Source organism: Drosophila tropicalis, unplaced genomic scaffold, assembly GCF_018151085.1.
Source record: "Drosophila tropicalis isolate 14030-0801.00 unplaced genomic scaffold, ASM1815108v1 contig_158, whole genome shotgun sequence".
Lineage (NCBI taxonomy): Eukaryota > Metazoa > Arthropoda > Insecta > Diptera > Drosophilidae > Drosophila > Drosophila tropicalis.
Genome location: NW_027172602.1, coordinates 3,384,610 through 3,411,107, shown reverse-complemented (window position 1 = coordinate 3,411,107; position 26,498 = coordinate 3,384,610). Strand labels below are relative to the sequence as shown.

General features: G+C 35.9%; 4 protein-coding genes across 10 annotated transcripts; 2 read left to right on the top strand and 2 right to left on the bottom strand.

Moving 5' to 3' along the window:
* The first annotated feature begins 5,858 nt into the window (after nt 1-5,858).
* LOC137586969 (phospholipid-transporting ATPase IF) lies at nt 5,859-11,725 on the top strand. The gene is given in 9 exon segments (XM_068303183.1): nt 5,859-5,996; nt 7,959-8,204; nt 8,290-8,415; nt 8,530-9,061; nt 9,147-9,561; nt 9,636-10,242; nt 10,299-10,384; nt 10,386-11,113; nt 11,183-11,725. Coding segments are annotated over 8 exon segments (3,222 nt in total). The 5' UTR covers nt 5,859-5,996; nt 7,959-7,996; the 3' UTR covers nt 11,703-11,725.
* Nucleotides 11,726-12,420: 695 nt separating this feature from the next.
* TH1 (negative elongation factor complex member TH1) lies at nt 12,421-15,106 on the top strand. The gene is made up of 5 exons (XM_068303111.1): nt 12,421-12,593; nt 12,658-13,370; nt 13,433-13,879; nt 14,151-14,633; nt 14,704-15,106. The coding sequence occupies exons 1-4, from the start codon at nt 12,531-12,533 to the stop codon at nt 14,623-14,625; spliced, it is 1,698 nt and encodes a 565-aa protein (XP_068159212.1). The 5' UTR covers nt 12,421-12,530; the 3' UTR covers nt 14,626-14,633; nt 14,704-15,106.
* On the bottom strand, nt 15,034-18,951 carry LOC137586913 (trimeric intracellular cation channel type 1B.1). Of its 6 annotated transcripts, none has more exons than XM_068303114.1 (4): nt 18,808-18,951; nt 16,497-16,816; nt 16,127-16,399; nt 15,034-16,057 (listed from the first exon to the last, which is right to left on the bottom strand). In XM_068303114.1, exons 2-4 carry the CDS (start codon nt 16,772-16,774, stop codon nt 15,778-15,780), a joined length of 831 nt encoding a protein of 276 aa, XP_068159215.1. In that variant the 5' UTR covers nt 16,775-16,816; nt 18,808-18,951; the 3' UTR covers nt 15,034-15,777. The 6 variants fall into 6 exon arrangements, with proteins under 6 accessions (XP_068159215.1, XP_068159218.1, XP_068159217.1 ...); XM_068303117.1 differs by lacking the exon at nt 18,808-18,951 and adding an exon at nt 18,668-18,685; XM_068303116.1 differs by lacking the exon at nt 18,808-18,951 and adding an exon at nt 18,652-18,668.
* A 1,212-nt stretch (nt 18,952-20,163) lies between these two features.
* Nucleotides 20,164-26,250, bottom strand: Lint-1 (l(3)mbt interacting protein 1). 2 transcript variants are annotated; one of them, XM_068303770.1, is made up of 5 exons: nt 26,095-26,232; nt 25,806-26,041; nt 25,647-25,682; nt 20,756-22,319; nt 20,164-20,678 (listed from the first exon to the last, which is right to left on the bottom strand). In XM_068303770.1, the coding sequence occupies exons 2-5, from the start codon at nt 26,004-26,006 to the stop codon at nt 20,599-20,601; spliced, it is 1,881 nt and encodes a 626-aa protein (XP_068159871.1). In that variant the 5' UTR covers nt 26,007-26,041; nt 26,095-26,232; the 3' UTR covers nt 20,164-20,598. The 2 variants fall into 2 exon arrangements, with proteins under 2 accessions (XP_068159871.1, XP_068159870.1); XM_068303769.1 differs by having other exon boundaries at nt 25,806-26,250.
* Nucleotides 26,251-26,498: the final 248 nt, after the last annotated feature.

The window sequence follows — 26,498 nt, the reverse complement described above, 5'->3', positions numbered from 1 at the left end:
GATATTCTTAAGGACACAAGTCCTTATTCATTGGCCACATTCATCACTAAGTTTCGAATAAACAGATATTTGTATATACATATAACACATTTGGTCAGTTGTATGGATAAAGTAACACACTATTGCGATATGACGCGTGATTTTATGTCCGCGCTACTTTGGAGCCGTTCTCGTACTGAGAATTCAATACCCTCGAGACTCGGTCTCAGATCTCAGACCCAGAGTAAGAGTCAGAGTCCCCCCAGATTCAGCAGCTTCAGCGGCTTCAGCTTGCGGAACCAATAAAACGATTCAAAAAGCTCGAAAACTCATTGGGGCGCCAATTCAAGTGTTTTTTTTTGTTCTTCTGAAATAGTTATAAGTTCAAAGTGTATATTTAATTTACGGGTTTCGTTGAATCTATGACGCTCCATTGAAATCGAACCGATGGGAATATGCAAATCAATGGGAATTGCCAGACAAATGAATAAATTAATTTTAGAGGTTTTTATGTTGTTTTTTTTTCGTCTTGATCAGCTGGCATGATGATCATAATGATGATGTATGTAGATGATGATGATGTATGAAGACGTTCTGTGAGAATTTTGTATGCAAGTCATACCAACAGATGGAAGAGAGAGATAGAAACGATCACCAGTTGGTTAAGTTTCTCAAAGTTCTCATTTCAAGTTTGGCAATACAAATCAACATCAGATTCAGTTATATACATATATATATGGTGATATATATTAGAAGTTTGTTCTAGTTTTTAAATGAAAATTAAGTTATTAACTTAATCGCTGAAAGGTTGATGCAACGTTCATTCATTATCAAAAATGTAATCCAAAAATTTTTCCAAAAATTTCTAAAAACTTCCAACTTTGCGAATCTCTTACTTTGCCAAAATCAAACGGAATTTCAAAAATGATATCTTATTTTAATGCTTTTAAATTCAATTTTGAATTACAAATACATTGCTCTGTGTTTATCGAGTTCATCTTTTTTTAAGAGACAAAAAAGCCAATGAACAGCAAAATTTTCCAATAAACATTAATTTCCCGAAGCTCTAATTAGGTCAATTTTTGGAGTATTTCAAAAAACTATGTCTCTATTTTGAAGTTAGAAAAATGTCTTTCTATCTGCATTAAAATCTCGAGAAATATTTTTTTTTTCAATTTTCGCAAAAAATTGTGATGTGATATACATCATGATTTTTTCAAAATTCATGTCGAAATTTTTTTTCTCAAATATTTGATTGTTTGATGTCATTTTAAAATATGCTAAATTTCCATTAAAATGATATACAACCATTCGAAATCCTTGAGGAATTGACCCAAATACAGTCAGAGGAAAATAGGCAAAATCACCAAAGATTATGTTAAAAAAGTATCTCAAATATTATCAAAAAACCCAAAACTTTGCATATATATTTTATTGATCAGCAACAAAAGCATAATCGATATGACTAACTGTCTGTCTGTATAAACATCTAGATTTCTAAAGACTTAAAGATATAGAGCAACCAAATTTGATGTGTAAGCTCGTGTGATATTTACCCAAATCAAGTTTAGTTACTTTTGATAATTTCTTTTTATATTTCAAAGAATATCTGCCTGTTTTATAATGATATTATATGATTATTATTCTGAATGCTTCTGAATTTTTCCCAGCACACTGTACGTATACGTTATTTATAAGTTAAAATGTTAGAGGCGCGATTTTTTATATTTTTTTTTATAGCAAATCCATTACTGATTAGATTTACAATTTTATGGCTAACTGAATACTTTCGTCCTAAAGGAGATGATATATTTTTCATTATATACACACAATATGTACAGGAAGCACAACACAAATACACAAATACATACAAATGTATAGAATGCTAAGAGATAGCTGAATTTCGACACTTTTTGACGTCACAGATTGTATAACATTTACTTCTTATAGGTCATTACTCATAGTTCAGATAATTACATACATATGTATGTACATACATATATGTGTATAGAAGATTACCATCAACTCACCCTTTTATGTAAAATATTTTCAAATATCTTAGCCATGGCTATGATATTGTCTTAATCCAGATAAATGTGTGTGTTTTAAATTCGTGTTGGTTTTATGTCAAGGAAACTATGGAACTATGGATCTCTGCCTGACTGAGTCGTATCAATGGCATAACTACTACTGACGATCGATTTGTGTATCTCTGCAAAGCTTCGTTTACCTCGAATTGGTCGTAGTGTGCTTATCTGAAATACCTTTTTTTTTTTTTTTTTTCTATAGGCACGCCGGTCACCGTTAATATTACCAGGCAATCTCTTAACGTTTTGTCAAGTATTGAGTACCTATAGATGAGAGCCAAACCAGAAAAAGAGACCCAGAATTGTCAGGTCTTTGTCGATTGATGAAGTGTTTAGGTTATTTTGGGAGAGCCCATTTCAATCATTCCGACAAAAAGTCACAAAATAAACTAATACGCAATGTAAGTATATCTTTATAGGTTACAAGCTGCTTATCTGCCTTCGCATGGCTTAACTGACTCAATTTTATATAAGGTTTCTAACAATAGCACATTGTTGGTGTCGGTGTCGGTGTCGGTGTCGTTGCCGATTGCAGGCTAGACAAACGCAAAAATAATAACAAAAAGCCTTCAAAATTGAAATATTTCAGAGTTATTATTCTTCTCTTTTTCCCCGTCGAATGTTTTAAACACTGATACTCCAATAGCTGGACTAACATCTCGACCATCAAGTGCAGGCGTCCACCATAGTCTCTCTCTCTCTCTCTCTCTCTTTCGAAAGAGATTGGGCTTCTTCTCTTGATGAACGACCAACCCATATTACCTATACATATAACGCCCCGAAAAACACTGATAAGATTATAATGATATCTGAGCGCCCTAACTGACTCTCAGTTGACTAATACTTACTCGCACCACAACTGCAACAACAAAATGTTTATCAAAAAATCCCCCTTAAAAAACCCAAAAAAAATGAGCCAAAAATCTATTAGAGCAAAAGTGGCATAGAAGATTTCTATTTCCGATATGGAAAAAGGGGTCGAAAAACAACACCTGAAGAACGCCTGGAGTTTTCTCACCAGGAGTTCCTTCGCACCCACACATCCATGTATTCCCAAGTATCATCGTGACAAAAACAAAAGAAAACATTCTTATAATTTTTCAGTAAAGTCATTGCCATAAAATGGTACAGCAGATACAAACTGAGATACGGCAACTGTGTATAATTGTATTTTTATCATCATCTATTAAACGATCAAATGCGATAATAATAATTTGTACACAATGGATTTCACAATTCTGTTAAACAATAGAATCAGCAAAATATTGTATCAAAATGGAACCGGGGAATAAATATTTCAAGAAATATCGAAAATCGTGAATTTCGCACGTGTTAAACTTGTTTTTTTTTCCTTCTTGGTCTTAGAATACCCACAATGAAATAGTTGACGAAAACAAAAGAAAACGATCCGAATTGTGCATACGCTGCGTATATGTGATATGTGAGGTGTTTACCATAGAAAGCGAAAAGAATTGGAAATGGTATTCAAAACAAAAGAGAAAAAGAACGAATAGTGCATACGCTGCGTATACGTGATATTTGAGGTGTTAACTATAGAAAGCGAAAAGAATTGGAATCTAAAACAAACTGATTTCGATTAACTATTTCCTATATTATATCTTTTTCCGAAAGCGCCAGAAAAGAGTATCACGTGATCGAGGAAAACAAATAAAGTTATTTTTCATTTCCTTTTCTTGATTTACAAAAACTTCACTTGATGATAAAAAAACTATTTAATTTTTTATTCCCCATTCAACTAACTGATTAGGACTTTTAAGTACTTTTTTTGTTTTTTGGGCCGTCTCATGGCCACTACAAGAGAAGTTAATGGGTTTTCAATGAGAAAAATCTAAGTAATTAGCCGAGGATTAAATACCCTTTCCGATATATGTTTTTTCGCCTATTTCAAACTCCAATATTTTCTATGGTAACTATATATAATATTGATCGAAATGAAAACGGATAAGAACTTACGTTTTGCAAGATAAATTGAAATTGAAGTGTGAAGTCGACAATCGGTTTCTCATGCTCATGAAGAATATATATATACGTACATTTATGTACCGTTACGCTACAAACACATGATCAAATTTGTAGTACTTTCCCTTTGTAAGGGTATCAAAACAGCTTTGACTATGATTCACCTTCGATTTATAAATCTTTGCACTTAGTAACGAAAAAACCAATCTATAAGATTAAAATTTTTGAAAAACTAATAAGATATTGGAAATATTTGTCAATAATTTCTTATTGATGATTGTGGGAGATTTGTAGTTCATTTGACAAATCAAAATCACCTATGATTCATATGTCTAAGTTGAAGGATAACGAATCCAATAACTAGTTCAAACTTATATTAAAGCTTTTACTTTCACAGAGAATCGCTGATTATCCAGATTGGTTAAGAAATCCAGGTAGAATTTCTATCAAATATATATTTTTTGATTCACTCAAAGGTTTAAGTTCATTTTTTTTAAGCTTCAAACTTTATTGAGTTCCTCAAAAGATCAAAATAAGGAAAATTTCACGTTGTTTCTATTATTGTTACCAGCACTGTATATGCTTATGTTCAAAATTAACTAATATATTGCAGTTCAACTGTGCTTGGATCCATATATACATATGTACGTAGATGATCGTAGATGATATCCAATTGCATTGTCTATTTTTTTTTGCTTTTTTCAAATAAACATACCATTTTGGGGTTTGAATTTGACTTTTAAACCGTAGGCGTGGTCTTAGTTGTGGGCGTGGGTGTGTTTCCACCAATTCCAGTTTCGTTTTTGCACTTCGTCCGCACACTCAAGATCCTTACTGAACCAAGAAACGAACAAATATCACAAACACCGTTTCAAAAAGAACGAAATGATCAATGAGAAGAAAAAAAAAACACAAGAATATATAAATCTATATAGTATATTTTATACATTTATATACATATATAATAAATATTATGGAAAGAGAAGCCTTCCATACGCAAACTGATCTATCGGCAAACTGTCGAAGAATTGTTGATAGCGATAGTACTCACAATAATGATAAATACATAAGTCTGTGCGTGTGTGTGTGTGTGTGTGTGTGTGTGAGAAGGAGGTAATCACCTATATATATGTACATGTACAATGTATACCTGTTTACAGGTAAGTATTACTAAATGTGTGCAAATAAGTATACACTATATTTGTTGCATTAATATGCTTCGTTTTATTTTTGTAATGTTCCCGATACACTGACGGTTCCTAAGAGAATATGGTGTGACCATTAGATTGCTCTGGCTAAGACATACTCTCACCACTCTTACTCTTACGACCGTACGACTCCGTGCTCTCTAGAATATCCGTAAAAACAAAACACAAACATTTTCCGACTCAAATTCAAACAGTTCTCGTTCTCTCTCTCTCTTAACCTGTGACAAAACTTTGGCACGATTTGCCATTAGCCAGAGAGATAAAGACGATAACAATATAGTATCTTATCTTCTCTCCATTCAATGCGTTACAAACATACATACAAATACATATTTACATACCTACATACATATGTACATACATGAGGGACCTATGTTAGTAGTATAGAAACTTTGGGTACGTCCGTGTACTTGACTCATTCCTGTGCACGAAAGCCAACCATCAAGTATGCTCGTCTTGGGAAGCTAACAAAACCCAGACGACACGGTTATCTACATATGTACATATACAACAAATTATTAATAATATTTCAAGCCCCTTACACAGTTTACCCTATTGGAGAAATAAAAGCAATGTCCTCTTCTGGTTTTCCAAATTACCAAAAGAAATACCTGATATAGATATATGTGAGAGAACACCTGAACTGAGTACATGAATGCCATTTGATTGATTAATGTGACAATTACAATTGTGCAATTCGGATTGTGTGAAAATTTGTGGAAATTTCCATTATGGGTTTTGAGTTTACTTGCTTTTATTTATTATTTATTTCTAGTTCTGGTTCAAAGTGATTCTCTTCTCTAGAGTTTTAATAAACTGGATAAACTTTTTTGAAGTTTGCTCTATTATAAATTCCATTCCCTTTTGTTGAACCTAAAAAAAGGATACCCCCGGAAAAGACCGTTTGTTAAATGGTTCCCCAGATTCATTGTGAACATTTTCAAAAGATGCAATTATCCTTTTTCCCTTGTGAAGGACTTCCGCAATAATATTTCCACTTATTCTCATTCCAAGTCTATAGTCTACAGTCCAGTAATCCAGTTTCAAAGTCATAATACGACTCTTTTCTTTTCGTGAACACAGAGGGTTTTTTTTTAAGTGTATTATATTTAGTTATCTTACACCAATAACCAAATTGACATGTTTTCCTAGACACTATTTACCTCGCTGTCTGTACAATTAAGACACCCAGCTTAAAATCAAAGTCCGTTAATTATTATTATTTAATTATTATGCAGTGTTATTTAGTTTAGCCTCACCTGTAGCTCTTCCAGCTAGATAGCCATGGGGTCCCGAAAATGAACGATCACCAGGAGGAGTGGTGGATGGTGTGTCATCCATCCAAATGGTTGAAACATATCTCTGAAGTTTTCCGCCTCCGTCCGGTGTGAGTCAGCGCAATAAACAAATGGACTGTCGTCATTAGGCACTGATTATTTGTATTAGTTACCCGTTAGCTAAATATAAATTATCCAACAAGATAGCGAAACAAAAATGTAGTTAAAAACAGATAGAATGGTAAAAATATCTTTCCTAACGTACAGGGTATCAAGTGACATTGTTTTTGGATTTGCGTATTGAACAAACGTCATTCAGGTATTTGAGTGGTGTTTAATTATTGATTTACCTGTATCTAATCTTAAGAAATTTCTTTGTTTGTGCAAAACTTTGTCTAAATAGCCCATTAAGAAACCTATTCAAGAGATAATCTTGATCGGGACAGCTTCAGAATTGGTTTAATGATTTGAGACCCACGCGCCATGGATGTTTTTTTTTTAAGGCTGTAGATCGGTGTCAGTATTGATAAGGGAAGGCAAGCCCTAACTGCATCTTCGGCAATGGAACTGGTAAACTGAATTCAGAGATCAAATATTAAGTGTTTCGTTTGGTCGATTTAAAGTAAATAATCTCGAGAAGAAGATTTTAAGAATTTAGTTGTGAGTGAGTGACATTTTCTTGGAGGTGGGAAATTAAGGAATTTTCCTACCTGCCAAACCAGTTACAGTTTTCGCTTCTTAAATGAGAATTCTTCGTTCTTTGGTCATTGAAATAATAATTACCATTTTATTTGTTATGTTTCCAAGTCCAGATCCTAATCATTTCTTTCTTATTATAAACTATGGGAATGCTGATCGCCAAATGTTAAGCTTATCAGTGTATTAAGCTGATTACATTTATCAAATCGAAATAGCCATTAAGATTGTAATTTTTGAAAATGATCAAACGAGGGTTGTCCATAAAGTATATCCTCGAGTTGAGAACAATTTTTAGTCTTCTTTGAAATATCTTCTTTGAAATATCTTCTATATATTTTTTAATAATTTATGTTTACTATGTGTATATATGTATATGGAAAACATATGTGTCTTGTGCTCGAAGGGGTATCCCCTTCTCCCGAGACAGTAGCAACAACAAAAGTAATAAAACACATGTTCGTACATCATTGGATCCTTATCAGAACCATAGCCACCGAACCGGTAGCTATAAATATTGGTAGCATATTTAGTTTCGTTTTCGATCGACCAAGAACAAAACAAGAATGTCTGCCGAAATTCAGTCTTACTTTTGCACGGAAAGATAGCACTTGTGTGTGTGGGTTGGGTTGAGCGCCATCAAGACAATTCATCAAAGTGATTTAATTAGCGTGTCCGACCAAAAAATGTGGAAAACTTTTTATCGTAACTAAAACAAAAAAAACTGTTAGATAAATCGATATAGCAATCATTAACGGGGAAATTCATAATGAAATCATCGAAGAAGAGCAAACAAAATGATCCGCTGATTATAACAATTGGCGGATCGGATGGCCAACGAATGAAGTCACATCTCAATCGGGTTACCACAACCAAATACACTTGGCTAACATTTATACCCATTAACTTTTATGAGCAATTTCGACGAGCTGTCTATTTTTACTTCCTACTAATCACCATTGTCTCATTCTTTGTTAGTGAGTTCGAAATGACTTTTGGAATCCTTTTTTTTTGGAGTTTTAAGTCTAAATTGAATGTTTTACCTTCTCAAAATCGAATTAGATGATACGATATCACCGCTAACATCATTGCTGCCATTACTCTTTGTGATGATTGTGACGGCCTTGAAGGAAGGTCTGGAGGATTACGCACGATCGAAGAGTGATAAAATTGTCAACACAACAAAAGGTTAGATAAGAAATCATAGGTACATCATATATTAGTTACATACTCAAAACCTTCGTCACTCCGATCATTAAACGATTCTGTACCTCATTTCAATTTTTTGATCCTTTCTGGCAGTGACTGTCATCCGTAGCGGCAAGGAGCAATGCATCAACTCGGAGTTTATTGTACCCGGTGATCTTGTGGTGGTCACCAGTGCCGGTGATGTTCCATGCGATTTGGTTCTATTGCAGTCATCGGGACCGGATAACAAATGTTTCATTACCACCGCCAATTTGGATGGTGAAACGAATCTAAAAACTGTCTTTGGACCGCCAAGCAATGCGCTAGCGAAGGAGGGTATGGGTCGCATTGTATGTGAAAGGCCAACCCCGGATCTCTATAGCTTTAATGGACGTCTGGAATTGACAAGTGAGAGTAGTGCCCTGCCCTTGACCATCGAGAATGTCCTATTGCGTGGCGTTCGCATCAAGGGCAATGATCGGGTTGTCGGCTGTGCCATCTATACGGGAATGTCCACTAAGCTGCAGTTAAATAGCCGTTATACCGGAAACAAGTCAGCCTCCAGTGAAAAGTATATTAATAAATTTATTATAGCCCTCATAGTTGGCATGGTGGTGGTAGTGCTGATACTCTATCTTATAGAACGGTGAGTGCCCTCTCTCTTCGACCTCGCCCATTCATAAAGACCAGTCATAATAATTCCTATTCTTATCTTGCGACCAAAAATATAGCCAAAGGGACGCTAATGTTTTGCCAACCATTCCATATTTCGGTGCTCAGCCCAATTATAATGCTGTATTGCAGATTTTTGAAGATTTTCTAGCATTTTTGATCTTATTCAACTACATGGTTCCCATATCCATGTACATGAATATTGAATTGTATCGTGTATTTGGAGCATATTTCATGCAATCTGATTTGTGTCTATATGATGAGGAGACCGATCAACCATGCATGGTAAATGCCTCCAATTTGAATGAGGATCTGGGTCAGATAAACATCCTATTTTCGGATAAGACGGGAACACTAACCAAAAATGAGATGAACTTTCTCAAGTGTTATGTAGGTGGACGTAGCTATCAATTGCAAGCGACTCATCTATTTTGTCCCGCCACAAATGAGCAATACGATCTGGAATTGTTGGGTGTAAGCAGAAAGAGATGTCCTTGACCCTTGAAACACATTTATGCAATTTGTAATTGTTCTCATTCCTTTGACAGGCCAATGCAATCGACTTTTTCGAGGCTCTCACGCTTTGCCATTCGGTTGAGGTGCTCGAAAGCACTGGAAATGGCGAAAAATCATCAAACGAAATGCAAACGGAACGTACCAGTTTGTTGGCAAAGGACATTGTTGAACGTTATCAGGCCTCCAGTCCCGATGAAAAGGCCCTTCTGGAGGGTTGTGCAAATCTGGGCCTGATATTCGATGGCTGCATTAATAATACAATTCATTTGCGTCGCATTTTGGCTGCCCAGGAGGACAATGTACAGGAGCTTCAGTTCGAAAGACTTCATGTTCTCGAATTTAGCTCCGAGAGGAAGAGAATGAGTATTATTGTGCGCGATGGAAATGGCCAAATTTGGCTATATAGCAAAGGGGCTGAAAGCATTATATTTCCACGCTGTAATAAGAGTTCACTGCTGGAGCAGACCGATGCTGAGATAACCGAATACGCCAAGGAAGGTTTACGTACTTTGGCCGTGGCTAGGCGAACTCTCACGGAGAATGAGTTCTCAACGTTTATGAAGCAATTCAAAGATGCTAGCATACAGTTGAATAATCGTAATGAATTGATAGCCAAATGTTATGAAACTGTTGAGATAGGTAAGCAAGAATTCTCACTTATTAGCACTTGCTTTATTATCTTCCCATGTATACAGGGCTAGATCTGTTGGGTGCCACTGCCTTGGAGGATGCTTTGCAGGATAATGTCGATGAGACTTTGGTGGCCCTACAGACGGCTGGTCTTAAAAATCTGGGTCCTCACCGGTGATAAAGTGGAAACCGCATTCAATATTGGCTTGGCCTGTAAGCATATACCACCAGGAGCGGAGATTCACTTTATTATAAATGTAACCGAACCGGTGGAACTGCTCGGACGACTTCAGGAGATTGAAAAGTCCATGGAAACAATGTCGACGGGAAAACCTTATGCCCTGGTTATTGATGGTATCACAGTGGCTGCCCTTCTAACACACACACCCAATGAGTTTTCCCAGCTGGCTCTTAAATGCAGGGCGGTGCTTTGTTGTCGTTTGAGTCCATTGCAGAAGAGTGAAATTGTCACGTTGATAAAGAGGCAAAAGAAACACATTACAGCCGCCATTGGCGATGGAGCCAACGATGTGTCCATGATCCAGGAGGCACACATTGGCATTGGCATCGTTGGTCGTGAGGGTAGACAGGCGGCTCGTTGTGCGGACTATGCTATTGCCAAATTCGATATGCTAATGCGGCTGCTACTCGTCCATGGTCATTATAATTCGGAACGTTTGTCGTTTTTGGTTTTATTCTATTGCTACAAGAACATTGTGATAACGGGCTGTATGGCATTGTATCAAGTATACGATCTGTATTCGGCCACTTCGGTTTATAATGAACTTTACCTTTGGCTCTTTGACATCATTTACATATCGTTCAGTTTTACATATTTGGCTATATCCGATAAGCATTATAGCGAGGAAACTCTTTTGAGGTAAGTTTTAGATACTCTGCAAACGTTTTGAAGCATCGCCTAACTATTAAGTTTTCACTTGATTTTTAGTTTTCCAGATCTATACAAAAGGCTGGCCCATAATAAGCAAACATCTTGGTGGATATTTTTAACATGGATCCTAAATGGAGCAGCCCATATGCTTATCATTTTCTACTTTGCCTATGCGGTTCTCTACGACAATAATGTCGTTTTCGAAGTTGGACAAACGGCTGGTTTTCAAACATTTGGCACAATGATTATTACCGTACTTGTGATTGTGGGCAATTTGAAGCTTTGTTTAGTGGCTCACTATATGAGCTATCTGAATTTTGGCATCATTTTGGCATCCATAGCCGCATTTTTGCTTAGCACTTATCTCTATAACTTGGATACCAGCACCAGCCTCTACAATGTCTTCAACATGTTCCTTAGCTCACTTCCAATGTGGCTTTATATAATTATCTGTACCATGACATGCCTGTTACCGGACTTTATTATGAAAATATTTAAAGATATGTTTAGCGAGCCGCCACCCAAAGTGAAGAAGGAACAAAACGAATGCTGGAAATCCAAAACACTTGATGCCTAACAAAACAATTTATTCAAATAATGCATAGGACAATTTATATGTAACTTAGCCAATAAACACTCGAACGTTGTTCCAAATAATTATTCATGTTAATATTATAGTTGATCAGTTTTAAATTTTTGTTTGATACACTTTTGTGGCAACAAAATCGATCCCAAATTCGAAAGTAAAAGATTTCGGTATAATAATGCAGATCTAGATCCATTTCCGTCGAATCGATTTAAAAAAGATATATCTCAAAGAAATTGTAATTTGATATATTAGAATTGCAATTTTAAAATTTAAAGATATAAATTTTAAAAATCGCCTAAAATTTGGTAAAGTTGCAAACACGCAAAAATACGAGTTTTTGTAAAATTTTTAAAATCATTTATTTAAATAATGCATAAGACAATTTATCTGTTATTTAGCCAATAAAATCGGATAAGAAATATCCGAAAACTCCTCGTTGCATTCCAAACATTTAATTTGTTTTTAAATTAGCCGATTAACCGCACCCTTAGGACTATTACTCGCACCTTTAGGACTTTTACTCGCACCCTTAGGAGTGTTACTCGCACCCTTAGGACTATTACTCGCACCCTTAGGACTATTACTCGCACCCTTAGGAGTGTTACTCGCCCCCTTAGGACTTTTACTCGATATACCTCGATATACTTATTAGATTTTCCAACACTAGACCGGCGTCACTGTTATACTGCAAAATTTATTTTCGTATAACAGAAAAAAAAATTCATATAACAGAAAAAATTTCCGGGACAAGAAAATCCGGATCAAAACAGAACAGAAAATTAGGATCAAAACAAATAGCGTATTAAAATCGGTTTTATGGAAGTGGAATACGAGGACTCCGGCTGGCAAGGCCGCACCAAGGGCCAATCCAATGCGGAGGTACAATGTTGTTGTTAGATCATGTAAACAACAAACAAATTTGACCGCCGAATTTTAATTGCAGGAACTGCACGAAGATAATCCACAGAAGACGATACAGGAATGCCTGGAGAAGTTTCTGACACCCGATTATATAATGGAGCCGGGGATTTTCACCCAGCTGAAGCGATACTTTCAATCGGGCGGCTCTCCAGAAGAGGTGATCTCAATGCTATCGGAAAACTACAAAGCTGTTGCCCAAATGGCCAACCTATTGGCCGAATGGCTTATCCTGGCTGGCGTCAAGGTGACCGAAGTCCAGGCAATGGTTGAGAATCATTTAAAGGAAATGATTCTAAAGTCATTCGATCCAAAAAAGGCAGATACCATTTTCACCGAAGAGGGTGAGACGCCCGACTGGTTGACCGAAATGATCGATCATTACACGTGGCGATCGCTGATCTATCGGCTCGCCGAGGAGTATCCCGATTGCCTTATGCTTAATTTTACAATTAAATTGATATCAGACGCTGGTTTCCAAAGTGAAATCACATCTATATCGACGGCGGCCCAACAAATTGAGGTGTTCTCTCGTGTTCTTAAGACTTCTATAGTCAAATTCTTAAACAATCCAGATGATGTGCACGGGGCCATTCAGGAATGCGCCCGCATGGTCTGCCATGGCCAGCATACGTATGTCTACTCACAGGTTCTAATTCAAGTGCTCAGTCAAGAGCAAAAAGGTGGCTTTAATATGAAACGGTTATCTCAAGAAATCATCAAATACGCCCTGCAAAAGTATATCCCCAGAAAATGTTACTCCTTACTGTCCAAACTAATTCCCTTGTGTTTTTATGCAGCAATCAGAATGTGACACCCATAACGATGGCTCTCAATGGCTCTGCTGTGTACCCGCAAGCGTGTCAGGCTCTTACCTCAATGTTAACCCGCAATACCCTCAATCCGGCAGACATAACTGTTCTCTTTCGAAACTACTCTGCCTCTGATCCGCCGCCGATTGACCTCATACGTAATCCACAGTTCCTTGAGCTTCTGGTAGATGCTCTATTTAGATCTGGCGTCAAAATCAATCCGGAGCATAAACCAAAATATGTATTTTTACTAGCCTACGCATCGGCTGTGATTGATCAACCAGCAAAGAAGCGACCCCTGACCGAACGCACTCTGAACAAGGACGAACTGAAGAACACCATCCAAGCCATTGAGAAGGCGCATGCCATTTGCAATGTGGACCAAGGTTCAACCGAATTGATTGCCGAACTACAAACTCTCTACAATTGCATCAAGTAAAAAACTTAGTAAAACACACAAATAGAGATATGGGACCGTAACATCTTCCTCTACCCTATGTGATCAAGCTCAGAACTAATCAATCAAGTATATACTAACAATTTGTCAAGATAAACCAAAATCATAGAAGAAGAATCAATCAAGAACATGGCATATCGGCATTGATAAAGAATATATTCATACATATATGCATTACATGGGGTTAAGTTAACATTATTGAACTATTAATAGCACAAAATCTATGTTTTTTTTCTTTCTCCCAAACAGATATCCGGTTGTTGGTGTGGGTGTAATTCGATGGATCGAGAATGTGGTAATGGAGCCATCGTACTTTAAACTATCCACCGACAGTTGTCCCACGCATTTGGCTGTATTGGATGAAGTGGCTGCCGTTCATCCAACATTGCAGCAACAAATTCTCTTCCTTTTAATACGTCTCTTTGAATCCAAGCAGGATGAGTTAGAGATTCTTGTGCAATTGGAGATGAAAAAGATGATACTAGATCGCATGGTAAATCTACTCACCCGCGGCTGTGTTGTTCCAGTGCTCAGATACATCAAACAATGCTGTGCCATCGAGGACACGGATATCTCTCTGATACGTTACTTTGTCACCGAAGTGCTAGAAACAATTACGCATCCCTATTCACCGGAATTCGTGCAACTTTTTCTACCAATGGTGGAAAATGAGGAAATCACTGGGACCATGCGTGGCGAGGGGGGACAACGATCCAGTCTCTGAGTTCATCGGTGAGTAAACAATTAATCCGGGCCCGGATTTCAAGCTCACCTACTTAATGTTTGCTCAATTCTCTTGCAGTTCACTGTAAAGCCCACTACACCACTGTATAGCTAACAGAGATTTATGTTTAAGTGATAAAACTAAATTAAATATATATATTTATAAGGTTAGGCGGCAACTGTTAAAGTGTAAAAGTAATATTGTAAATTCAAATCAATTCAGAAATGATGCAGATACCATAGAACATATAGAAATCTGTGGTACATCTTATCTGTTTCCCGCTCACTTTTTGTTGAAAAGTAATCAGGGACTATGCTCTCCTCTTAGAAACATATTCAATTTATCTACTTTAGATTTATTTTTTCAATTTTTTTAAATGACTTTTTGATGATAATAAAAACAAATGCGTTTTTCTAAATTATATGTAATTTACATAGATTTATTGCAACCAATAAAAATTATATCATATCTCTTACAAAAAGCTTCTAGGCATTATAATGCGTGTGCTTTTAGTCAACCGATTTTGTTTTTAAGTACGTGTAAATGAACTTAAATGTTATGTGTAAAAAGAAAAAACAAATTTCGGATATGGCATTTGCTAATATTTACACGTTGTGTTGGTTTTTTTCTCTTAGGAGAGAATACTTTCTATGCGAACGATTAAAAAAAAAAAAAAAAAAAAAGGAAGAGATGAAATACCCATGAATACCTTTTTCTTACTTTAAAGGTTTTTTGTTGTTTTTGTTTTTCTTAAATTCTTGTTTCGTGAATTTAAACGTCGTTTGTTTGATAATGCAAAATCAGAGTCAATGATTGGGCAAACACACCCACTTGTCGCCCAGGAATCATCAAAAATGATTTTCAGGTTCGAAAGGATTGGATATCTGGATTGGGGATCCTACTATAATGTCTTTAACTCAATTCTTTGGATGTGTACATATATATTATATATGAAACTTATGGAGGACTTATTGATGAGGGGGATTGTGCGGAGTTGGGAAGACTTTCATTCTTTAGTATTTATGGATTAATTAATAATGTTTTGTAGTTTGTTGCTTTGGTTGGCAGCTTTTTCATTTTTGTTTTGTTTTTGTGGTTGTTATAGTTGTTACTGTGTTTTTTTAGTTTTTCTTGAGCTAATTACAAATTAGTTTAGTTATTCTTCTTAACATCTTTACTATCGCCATCCTTGGCCGCGCCACGTCCCAAAATTTTGGCCAAACTATCCCAAATGCCGCCAAAGAAAATGGCACAGCTAAGATTCTCCAATGGCAGGAAGGGATCGTGGATGCCCAATAAGATAGATGATAGCTTAAAGTATACCAAGAATATAACAATGCCAAAGTAAACTAATGCATGTGGTGCTGAGATCCAATCCGTCTTTTTGTCCAAAACAAAGATGATAGATGCTAACAACGACGCTTTGGTATAGCTATACAAATGTGGATAAAGATTGGTTGAAAATTAAAACATGAATTGTAATGCTTCTAAATGAACTCACAATGATGGCTGCATGAATTCCATTGCCGTTGGTGTCCACGCCCCTCTAATGAGACGCTCTATCAATTTGGTGAATCCAGCTCCGTTGCCCTTCAGTGTACCAATTATAATCATTATTATCCAGGCATTCGGATATAGCTTAGCAGCATGTCCGACGCCATCGTACACCTTCTTGGCTCTATAGATCTCCTTCATTGCACTAGCCACGATTTTGACTGGCAAAAACTTACCAATTTTATAGCCAATATCGAATGGTGTATAGAATACAATGTACCTGGAACACAAAAAGAAAAAGAAAAAACAAGGTGTAATAAATAAATCACAAGAACTATTTAGATTTTTATGTATGTATGTATGTATAAAGGACTCACCAAACGGCTGAGCCAACAAATAGCTGTCCGGTATTCTTGAGTGGGGCCAAAATTGGTTCACCAAGCAATCCATTGGCCACCATGCCGCCAGCAAATATTACCAGCATGGTTGATAGCCAACAGGCAAGCGGATGTTTCCTGGAGAATGCCTGTGCATTGGCGCCCAAATCCTCGCGCACGGCCAGCGCTGCAAGTAAACTGTGCGCAATATCGAAAAACGGAAACATTTTTAGCTTAATGACCTGATTGGCCACATCCAAAAATGCTTCCGGATCCATGATCACAGCTGTTCTTATATCCTGTTTTCACGGATGGAGAATCTAAATAGAAAACCCAAAAAAAAAAAAAAAAAAAAACAACAAATTAAAAAATTGTTACATAAGACAAAAAAAAAAAACAACCACTGATGAACAATTAATGCAAATAATAATACATTTTTCTCAATGAATTCAATTTTGTAGAAACATCTTTAAAAAAAGTATTTCCCAAAATCTTATCTAAATTTAAGGTACAACAAATATGCATACATATGTACATACATACATATGACTAAATTCATTTGTATGTATTGATGTACATATGTGTGCATGTACATACATACATACATACATATGTACATAGATATGTACATGTGTTAGAACATGGGTTGTAAGGTACAACAAAATAATACAATTTGATATCGATCGAGGCGACCTCTTTGAACCGCAGCAAGTGCATTTTATACAAAGAGAGAGAGAAAGAGAGATGTAAAGAATGAGATGTTGAAATGTTGTCGGGAAAATTTGTATGTTCGGTTTAGAGAGATGAACATAAAAACAAATTCGAAATAAAAATGTCGCTGTTTTTGCCAGAGCTCCAAAAATAAATTTCGCTGATGAATCGTTGAGCGAGCCGCTAGGATGAGGTGTTGGAGAGGGGGAAGGTAAGACAAGGCAAGGAGAGAAGAGACAGGCAGACAGTGTGTGTACCGGGTCCGTGTGTCCGTATCCGTTCGTCTATTGGTATGCATGTACATAGACATACATACATACATACATATGCAAATGTACCCACTGCTCTGGCTATTTTCGAGCGGTGGCGGCGTAAATTTGGAGATATGTACATATGTACATACAAGCATACTTGTGCCGAGATATACACACTTGTATGTATATACATACATACAGATATATGTATGTACATCAAAATCTATGTTGCAGCCCACTGGAATTTCCGGATGCATTTGAGATATCTTCTAACTCGTATTATTTATCTTCTTTGAATACAAACTAGATCCTTGCTAGAAATCCAGTTCTGCCGACTTCTCTCATTCTCCATACGTCTTCAAAATTTTGGCTAGTCCATTATCCTAAAACTTGGAACGTACATACATATGTACATATTTACTTCAAAATAACTCTCTATTAGTTAGCCCTTGTGTATTTTCTTTTTGGTGGGGGAGAGGGATAAAAGAAGAAGCAACAATTTAAATATAAATAACTAATAAAAATTACCTACGTCTACACGAGAACAACGGATAACGACTAATAGCAGAGGCCGAGTGCAGCACGGACACGGGGAGACTGGGCCAGGCCCGAATCTTACATGCTCGCCGTTGGTTCATGTTCTATGTGTGTGCCTTTCTCTCTCACTCTCTCTATCTTCCTGAAGAGTATGTTATATATTTAGATTCTTAGAGCGTAATCATCATTTTCTTCCTCTCCCGGAAAACTTAGAGACTCACCTATACGCCCACAAGTTTTATCCAAATGACTGTGTATATGAGAAAACTTAAAAAATTTTGATAGCCTCTCTAGTTTTAGGGATCCAGATTAAGAGCAAATTTAAAATCAAAGAATGTTTCTCCAAAATATATGTACATATAATAAACTGTCACATCCTATTTGATTAAATGCTCGAAGATGCAAACAGGACAAGTGGCAAATATTATACACATATGTACATATGTATGTATGGAAAAACAGTGACTGCATCAATCAATAGGTCATAAGTTAAATTCAGCCTACTACACTTTGAATGATTGAAAATGTATAAAGGTGCTTTATGTTAATAAAAGACACAAAGACCGTTAGAACAGATCTTCATGGCATATGGCTCAACATATTTTTATTTTACAGTATTTGTCCATCAATAAAACGAAAAACTTTCAGCGTACCCAAATGCTAACATACATTTTGTTGTCTTGAAAGTATAAATAATATGTAAAAACCAACTAAATCAGCACATTTCGTACTAAATAACTAACACAGTTGTGCTAAGATAACCGAGGTACAAAGTTTTCGATAGTCACTGTATAAATGTATGCACATACACTTAGAAGAGTTTATTAGCCGGCTTTTATACTTTATATTCCACAGGCAGTAGATGAAGTAAATACATATATGTATTTGTGGATAAAGCTTTCGATTCGATTAATCCCCAGTTAGAATTAGAGTATATCTTAACGATTTTTGGCTTATTACTTATATAAATACGCCAAGACAAAACAGCTTACCGCTTTGAGATAAGCAGTGCTGCCAGATTAGCTTTTTTACCGCCACTATTCAAGATACAATTGCAAAATAATAATAAAAAAAATAGCCATCTGTGAAAAATTTAGCTCCTTTTGTTTTTTAAATTGCCTGTAAACTTAAAAATTCTCAAAATAAATTGATAGTTTGCTTGTTTTTGTATATTTCTTTTAGTTCACATTTGGTTTGTCACAATTATTAACTGTGTTTTCTTTTTCAATAATGTATTCATCAAGTTTTATCATTTTTGTTTACCCAAATGTTTTGAAATTGAAATTAAAAATAAAGACAAATAAGACAAAGAACTGCTTATCAACTTGGAGACAAGAGTAAATACATTGGGACTTTTCAAATAGCAAATTACAAATGATCTTAAACTTTAAAGATAAATCCAACCATGAAGAACGTCCAAATAAACTTTAAATTCAATTCTCTTGTGGTTACATAAACAACTTTACAAAACAATGAATAAAACAGAGAGATTAATGGAAATAATTAACAATAAGGTTCATCTCACAGATGAGAAGCATCCCAATGCTAAAGAAAATGCGCTAGTTTAAATAATATATTAGGAGGCAAAAGACAGAGATAGAAAAATTAAAAATCAGCAATCTTTAATTTCACTGAGAACTCTTGGTTAAAAAAAAAAAAAACAATTACAAAAACTAAAATATTAACCGTTTTTCCTTGATTGCCTGTTAACTGCCTCATTGCATGAATATATGATGATATATGGTCACTCTGCAAACAAGAGATGCTGTTTGTACACATGTATAGATGATGTACATATGTATGTACATACATATATGAATAGCTTAAGCTATACATAGCATATAAATTGAATATTCGATATGAATACGGTTGTATATACATGCATATGTACATGAAAAAATAGTTCATATTTGCTCTGGGACTCATTGTCATTTTAGATTTTGTTTGATTATTTATGGCAGAAATAAGTCGGCATGTTGTTTAACACATTAAAGAACGCATTAGACGAATGAGATTCTATATCAATATCCGTCTGTAAATTAGTATATCTTGGATTCAAATTAAAGTATAAGATATGTATATGTACATATTTACACGTTTTCAATTCCACCACTTAAGAGAAAAAATCGAAATCGAGATAATCCTCGTTGAAATCGAAACGAAAATTGTAACAATTTTATATTTTTATTTTTACCAAATAAAACAAAGTATAATTAGAAAAGCAACCAAACAATAAAATATATATTTATATTTCATTGAAATAACTTTCTTATGACTTAAAGCAAAAAAATTTTAAGTGTGTAGATTATGGTACATACATATATATAAAATGCTCTGAAAATGTTGACTGAATAAATTCAAAAAAAAAAAAAAAAAAATCATTAAAGAACTAAACAAATAGGAGAAAAGAGAAAAACACACGCGAAAATATACAAAAAAAATATTTCGATTTTGAAAATCCAGTTGAAATAATGATGGGGAAAAGAGAAACAGTTGCGGCCTAATAATGCTCCCTATTTAGGTAAAAGATTGCAGATAGAAGCAATTTGAAGCTGGCCTTGCTGGAGGATGCTATCATTCCAGACATCAGGTACTTTGGATTATACCTGTATTTTAGTTTTAGAATCGTCGAAACACTCCAAATGACTACCACAATTACAGGTTGGACGACTGTCTTTATCTGAAATAAAAAAAAAAAAAACGAAATATTGGTCAGACAGACCGAACATTGGGATTTTTAATTTATTATTAACTTACCAATAGATTTACACTTTTTACACTTGGTCGCAGGTACTCCATCAGTATTCATATGATGACTACTATTTGGAGAATCGTTTTCAACTTTTTCGGGAGTTTTGCTCTTTCGATTGGTGACTTCAGCGTTACCAAATGAACTAGCATTAGCACCAGGATTCACATTAGGATCAACTGCAGCAATGTTAGCCGCCTTTTGGGCCTTTTTGACCTGTAAGCGCTTTTCCTTGGGCGACAGCAGAAACTCTTGTTTATCCTTCAATTGTTTCTTTTGCCGCGAAACAGCTACAATTACATCCATAATGGCCAATTGTTGGCCATAATGAAAATCTACTCCGCTGGCGTTTTGGACTGTTCGCCGTTTTCGCTTGGAATGTCGTTGATTCAGTTTTTTGACCACCTCGTGGGTATAAAGGCCAAAGATGCCAAGAAATTGCTCTTGACCATATTCTAAGGCTAAAATGCGTGTCTCGCGTGGTTCGTCTCGTCGCCATTGGGCAGCAACGGAGCATAATCTTTGCTGCTCTAGTAATTGGAATTCATGTGTCGAATCATCTGAAGAGGCGTTGCCCGATGCTGTCGCTGGAACTGGTGATGATTTGTGTTGGGCATTATTGCGGGTCTTATACGATTTGCCAACAGCACCGGTACCAGTGCCAACAGCGGCAGCAACGCCTCCAGTCGCAGTTTGATGGCCATTACTACCACTACCCACTGATGTAGATGGCGGTGATGAAGTCTTTTTCGGTACTACATTAATATTAGAGGCTTTGGATTTCTTGGCATTCTCCAAGCTGGTCAACTCTAGATCCTCCTCATCGCACAGCCTTGGCTGTTGTTTAGTTTTACGGGCACGTTTCAATGCTTGCCTCAAATTGATGCGACTTTGGTCCATCAATGAAGTAGAAGTGGAAGCAGAAGCAGAATTTGATGAACTTGCATTTGATGTTGTCACTTTATGGCTAGTAATGGGTGCCAACGGTGGCGGCGAGGACATGAGCTTACGTTTTGTGGCATGTCCAAGTTTAATTGGTATATTCCCCACACGCCTTGGTATCAATAGTGAACGTGATTCCATTGATTCCGTTTCGATTAAAAGTTCTGGCTTGGGCAGTAACGATGGCAATGGTAAGTGGGACAATTGCGTTAATTGGTCTTCGGGCTGCTCCTCTTGCTTGTGCGGCTGAGTGCCGCCGAGAGAAGCAACTGGTGGAACTAGCATTAATGGTATACTTTCATCAAGATCACTCAATTTTAATGGCGGCACACCGGCCTCTTCATCCTGCGATAATAGAAAATGCTTACGTATAAGCATTTCCTCACTGTCTCTGGTAAGAACAGACTGCGGTTGAATTCTATAACTGGCATCCGATATTAAAGGCACTATCAAACTCGATATATATTCATTTCCCAATTCAGGTACACTGCGGATATTGTTATCCTGCAGCCTTTTGTAGAACATTTCTAAATGCTCGCTAAGTAATAGTAATAGATATTGTTGTTCGGCATTTATTTCAAAAACTTCTTCTTCCAGTTCACTAAGGATTTGTTGCATCTGTACGGGATCCTATAAAGAGAAGCCAAAAATTCTATTAATTCAAGGCGTAGTAAGTATTCATATTCGATTGGATACATATACATATGTAGGTATGTGCTTTACCAAAATTGGAACAGATTAATCTCAATACAGTGTAATAAAGTCCTATATAGCCTTATTTGCTGTGCTTTTAATACGATAAGAAACATTTTCTCAAAATATGAATTATCATGAATATAAAAACCAGAGGGCCGGGGCTAACTTGGACCGCGTCAAAGATTGTATACCCTTGCAACTTTTTTGGTAACTCTTTCCTTACCTATTAGCCATCAATGTGGAAGAACGTTTTATCTAAAAAGGCTTATGTTTGCGAAAGAATGGCCTACAATCATAGGAAATAACGAAGATATTGATCATAGTCACTGTTTTCCACCGATCGTTCCTATGGGAGCTATATGATATAGTTACCAGATCTTTATCAAATTCGGCACAGTAGTTTATAGGCGTAAATAAAGTTTCACGATAATAGCACAGAAAATAACGAAGCTATTGAGAAAAGTCACTGTTCGTGACTTTGGGGTTTGTATGGGAGCTATATGATATAGTGGAATCCGAGATATACAACTCCTGCAGTATATACAAGCCTGCTCTGTAGCTCTTACGGTCTAGGAGGAGTTTGCGTTGATCCAGACGGACGGACGGACGGACATGGCTAGTTGAACTCGTCTCGTCGTGCTGATCAAGAATATATATACTTTGTATGGTCGGAGATGCTTCGTTCTATGCGTTGCACACTTCTGACCAAAATTAATATACCCATTTTGCAAGGGTATACTGATTTTATATTATGATATTATGTTCATGATGTATCTGAGTTTTTAACCTGTACTGTTATCCCACTAGTGGCCAAAACTAACCAAAAAAACCTGATTTTATTGAGGTGAAAAGCAGAAATAAAAGCTTTATACGCCTACACTTTAAATTAAGAGGATTCATGGTGTTTGCACAAGACTATCTACATACATGTATGTGTAGTGTCGTGCCAATTTCATTGAGATTATGTTAGAAAATTATTGAGAATTTTTGTTCCATTATGCCCTATATTTGTAGCCATTGAATCCCGTAAAAACATTTGTATATGTACATATGTATCCTCATTTTATTAAGAGCTGTCTTAGAAAAATGTGGTTAGTCGATTTCCAGCGACACGTCACAACCCAGTTGTTAGTCGATTATATCATGCTCTGCTTGTGAATGGTTAAATACTTTACATGTACATATGTATGTACATATGTATATCCTGTATATTGGATATACATACATATGTACAAACACATACTTATGAGTAAGTAGTACATATATTTGAATAGACCTTCCCTAAAAAGTATGCGTATACAAGATAATTGTCCCCCCAATTGAGGATATACATACAGCTGCGAACTTAAAAATAGCACCACTTGCTGAGGTAATGTATTCAAAGGATTCCCTAGGCTTATTTTAAGGTTCTAGGAACATGTGAATATGTTTTTGAACGTAAAATACTTTCTACTAATGGAAGCAGAAAAAAATTCTATCAAAATCCAACGTTTTCAAAGATTTTTACAAAAAACCTTGATATACTCAAAAAATACCCGAAACTAAAAATAGCACCACTTGCAGTATTTTGCAAAATTCCGTTAAATTTCGCAGAATTGCATAGCAAAAACACATATTTAACAGTCCCTGGTTCAAAGTCGATTTTAAAAGCAACAGTACTACAAAATATCCGAGACTTTTAGATATAATGGGTCGGGGAAAACACTGCCCCGGGAAAAAGCGAAACGTCATCCAAAACCAGGTTTTGGAGAAAAAATCGGATCTTGAAGATGGAAAACTGGTTGGTACTTCCAACAGAGTGATCCGAATAGCGATCTATTTGAAACAGAAGCCTTAAACTCGCAGACGAAAGCCAAGACTGAAGCAGCAAGAAGTCGGTCCCTTAATGCGAGAGAGCAATAAGGATTCTGTTAAGGCTGTAACAGATCTTAAAAAGGACTTCAAGCCCCAAACTAGGGTCCAAATTGTTCGCAACTACCTCCGGAAGATCAATTCAAAAGATTCCAGTCGAAGAAAGCCTCCACTTTTGAACGCTAGACATAATGCCAATCGCCTTAAGTTGGTCAAAGATCATGAGAATTGGCTTGTCCAAAACTGGAGGAACGTACAATGGACTGATGAAAATAAAATTGTAAAATATCGTAGAAAAGGCTATAGACCATACGTCTGGCGTCCACAGAACCTGGAATTCAACTCCAAATTCACCCTAGAGTCTAGAATCAGTGTCATTGGTATGGGGCTGTTAGTCTTATTATGGTGTCGGTCACATATCAGTCCACAAATCGATTATGGATCAGCAAGTTCATGTAAATATCTTATAGACGGTGTTGCCACTATACGCTGAGGATAATATACAGCTAATATGACCCTTTCAACAGGACATCAGCCCAAAGCACACCAGTAAGAAAGCCAGGAAGTGGTGCTCAGCGAATTATCTGAATTTAATTGAGTGGCTGGGACAGTCACCAGACCAAAATCTCATTGAAAATCTTTGGTCTGATATTAAAAAAGCAGTTGCTGTTTCATTACCAACAAAAATTGAGAAGTTTTGGGAAGTAATCCAGAAGTCCTGGGCAAAAATAACGGTCAAATGCTGTCAAGACCTGGTTGACTCAATACCAGGACGATGTGCTGCGGTTATTGCCAATAAGGGCAATGCAACAAAGTATAAAGTTTATTATTTAATACTATTTTTAATATCTGATCATAACTTGTTAATGAATTTTGTTTTTTTCTGTTATTTTTTAATTTTGAGTAAATATTTGAAAAGTGGTGCTATTTTTAGTTTCGGGTATTTTTGAGTATATCAAGGTTTTTTGTAAAAATCTTTGAAAACGTTGGATTTTGATAGAATTTTTTTTCTGCTTCCATTAGTAGAAAGTATTTTACGTTCAAAAACGTATTTACATGTTCCTAGAACCTTAATATAAGCCTAGGAATCCTTTGAACACATTACCTCAGCAAGTGGTGCTATTATTAAGTTCGCAACTGTACATATGTATGTATGTATATATATATACATATACATATTGACATATTTGAATAAAGACCTTACCTAAAAAATTTAAAATATGTATGTATGTATTTGTTTTGTTTTGCAAGATTGTTAACCGATAATGGGAGCGTGCTATAAAAAACTGCAAGTCCTTGACAACAGTGAATAATGTGCGATTACGAATGACATTTACATTTACACAGAAACAAAGAGACAGAGAACAAAAGAAGGAGATACTAGATTGAAATTTTAAGTCTGCTTCTTACCGCATCCGCCTGCTCCTTGAAAACATCAGAGACCAGCTGAAAATGCAAGAAAAAAATTCATAAAGATACATTTGTATATTGTGTTTTCATTAGATGTATATGTACATACATATGAATGTATGTATGTATATATTAAATTATGAATTTTATTTTTCTTACCGAATGCACTTTAAGGAAATCACGCATGGCGCGCTGGCAATAAATAATGTCATTCTTTAATTCCAATGGCAAAACATAACAGTTTTCCATATAGTATGTGAACATGGAGTGCTCCTTGCTTACTGGGGCTGCTGATGATGGTGTCTTTTTGCTTTTGTGCCCGCTACTGCTGCTGCTGCTGTTCTTCTTGATTTCACTCATGATTGAATCGTTTTTACTTAGTGGATTTTGTTACTCTTAAATTGGTTTTTTTAATATGTATTATTTGTTACCTATGTTATGTACAGACCTAGATATATAAATATGTATATATATAGGAGCTACATTGTACATATACAATATATAGTATATATTATGTGTATGTGTTCGTAAGCGTGTGTTTGTGTTTGTGTGTGTGTGCGAGTGCGACAATGAAGTTAATTCTGCAGTTGAAATTAGAAATGAGAGTTCCATTGATAACTTTTCTCCGAAAATGACGATTACGATAACTTTGCTCCGAAAATTACGATTTCGATAGGTTTTGCTCCGATAATATCGACTACGATAGGTTTTGCTCCGATACTGTCGATTTACCGATATGTTTTGCTCTGATAATGTCGATTGCGATAACTTTGCTTCGATAACAGTCCGTTATTGTTCAAATTCAATTGCAATCGAAAAACAAAAAATTTGCACTCTGTTTAACCCTTCTCT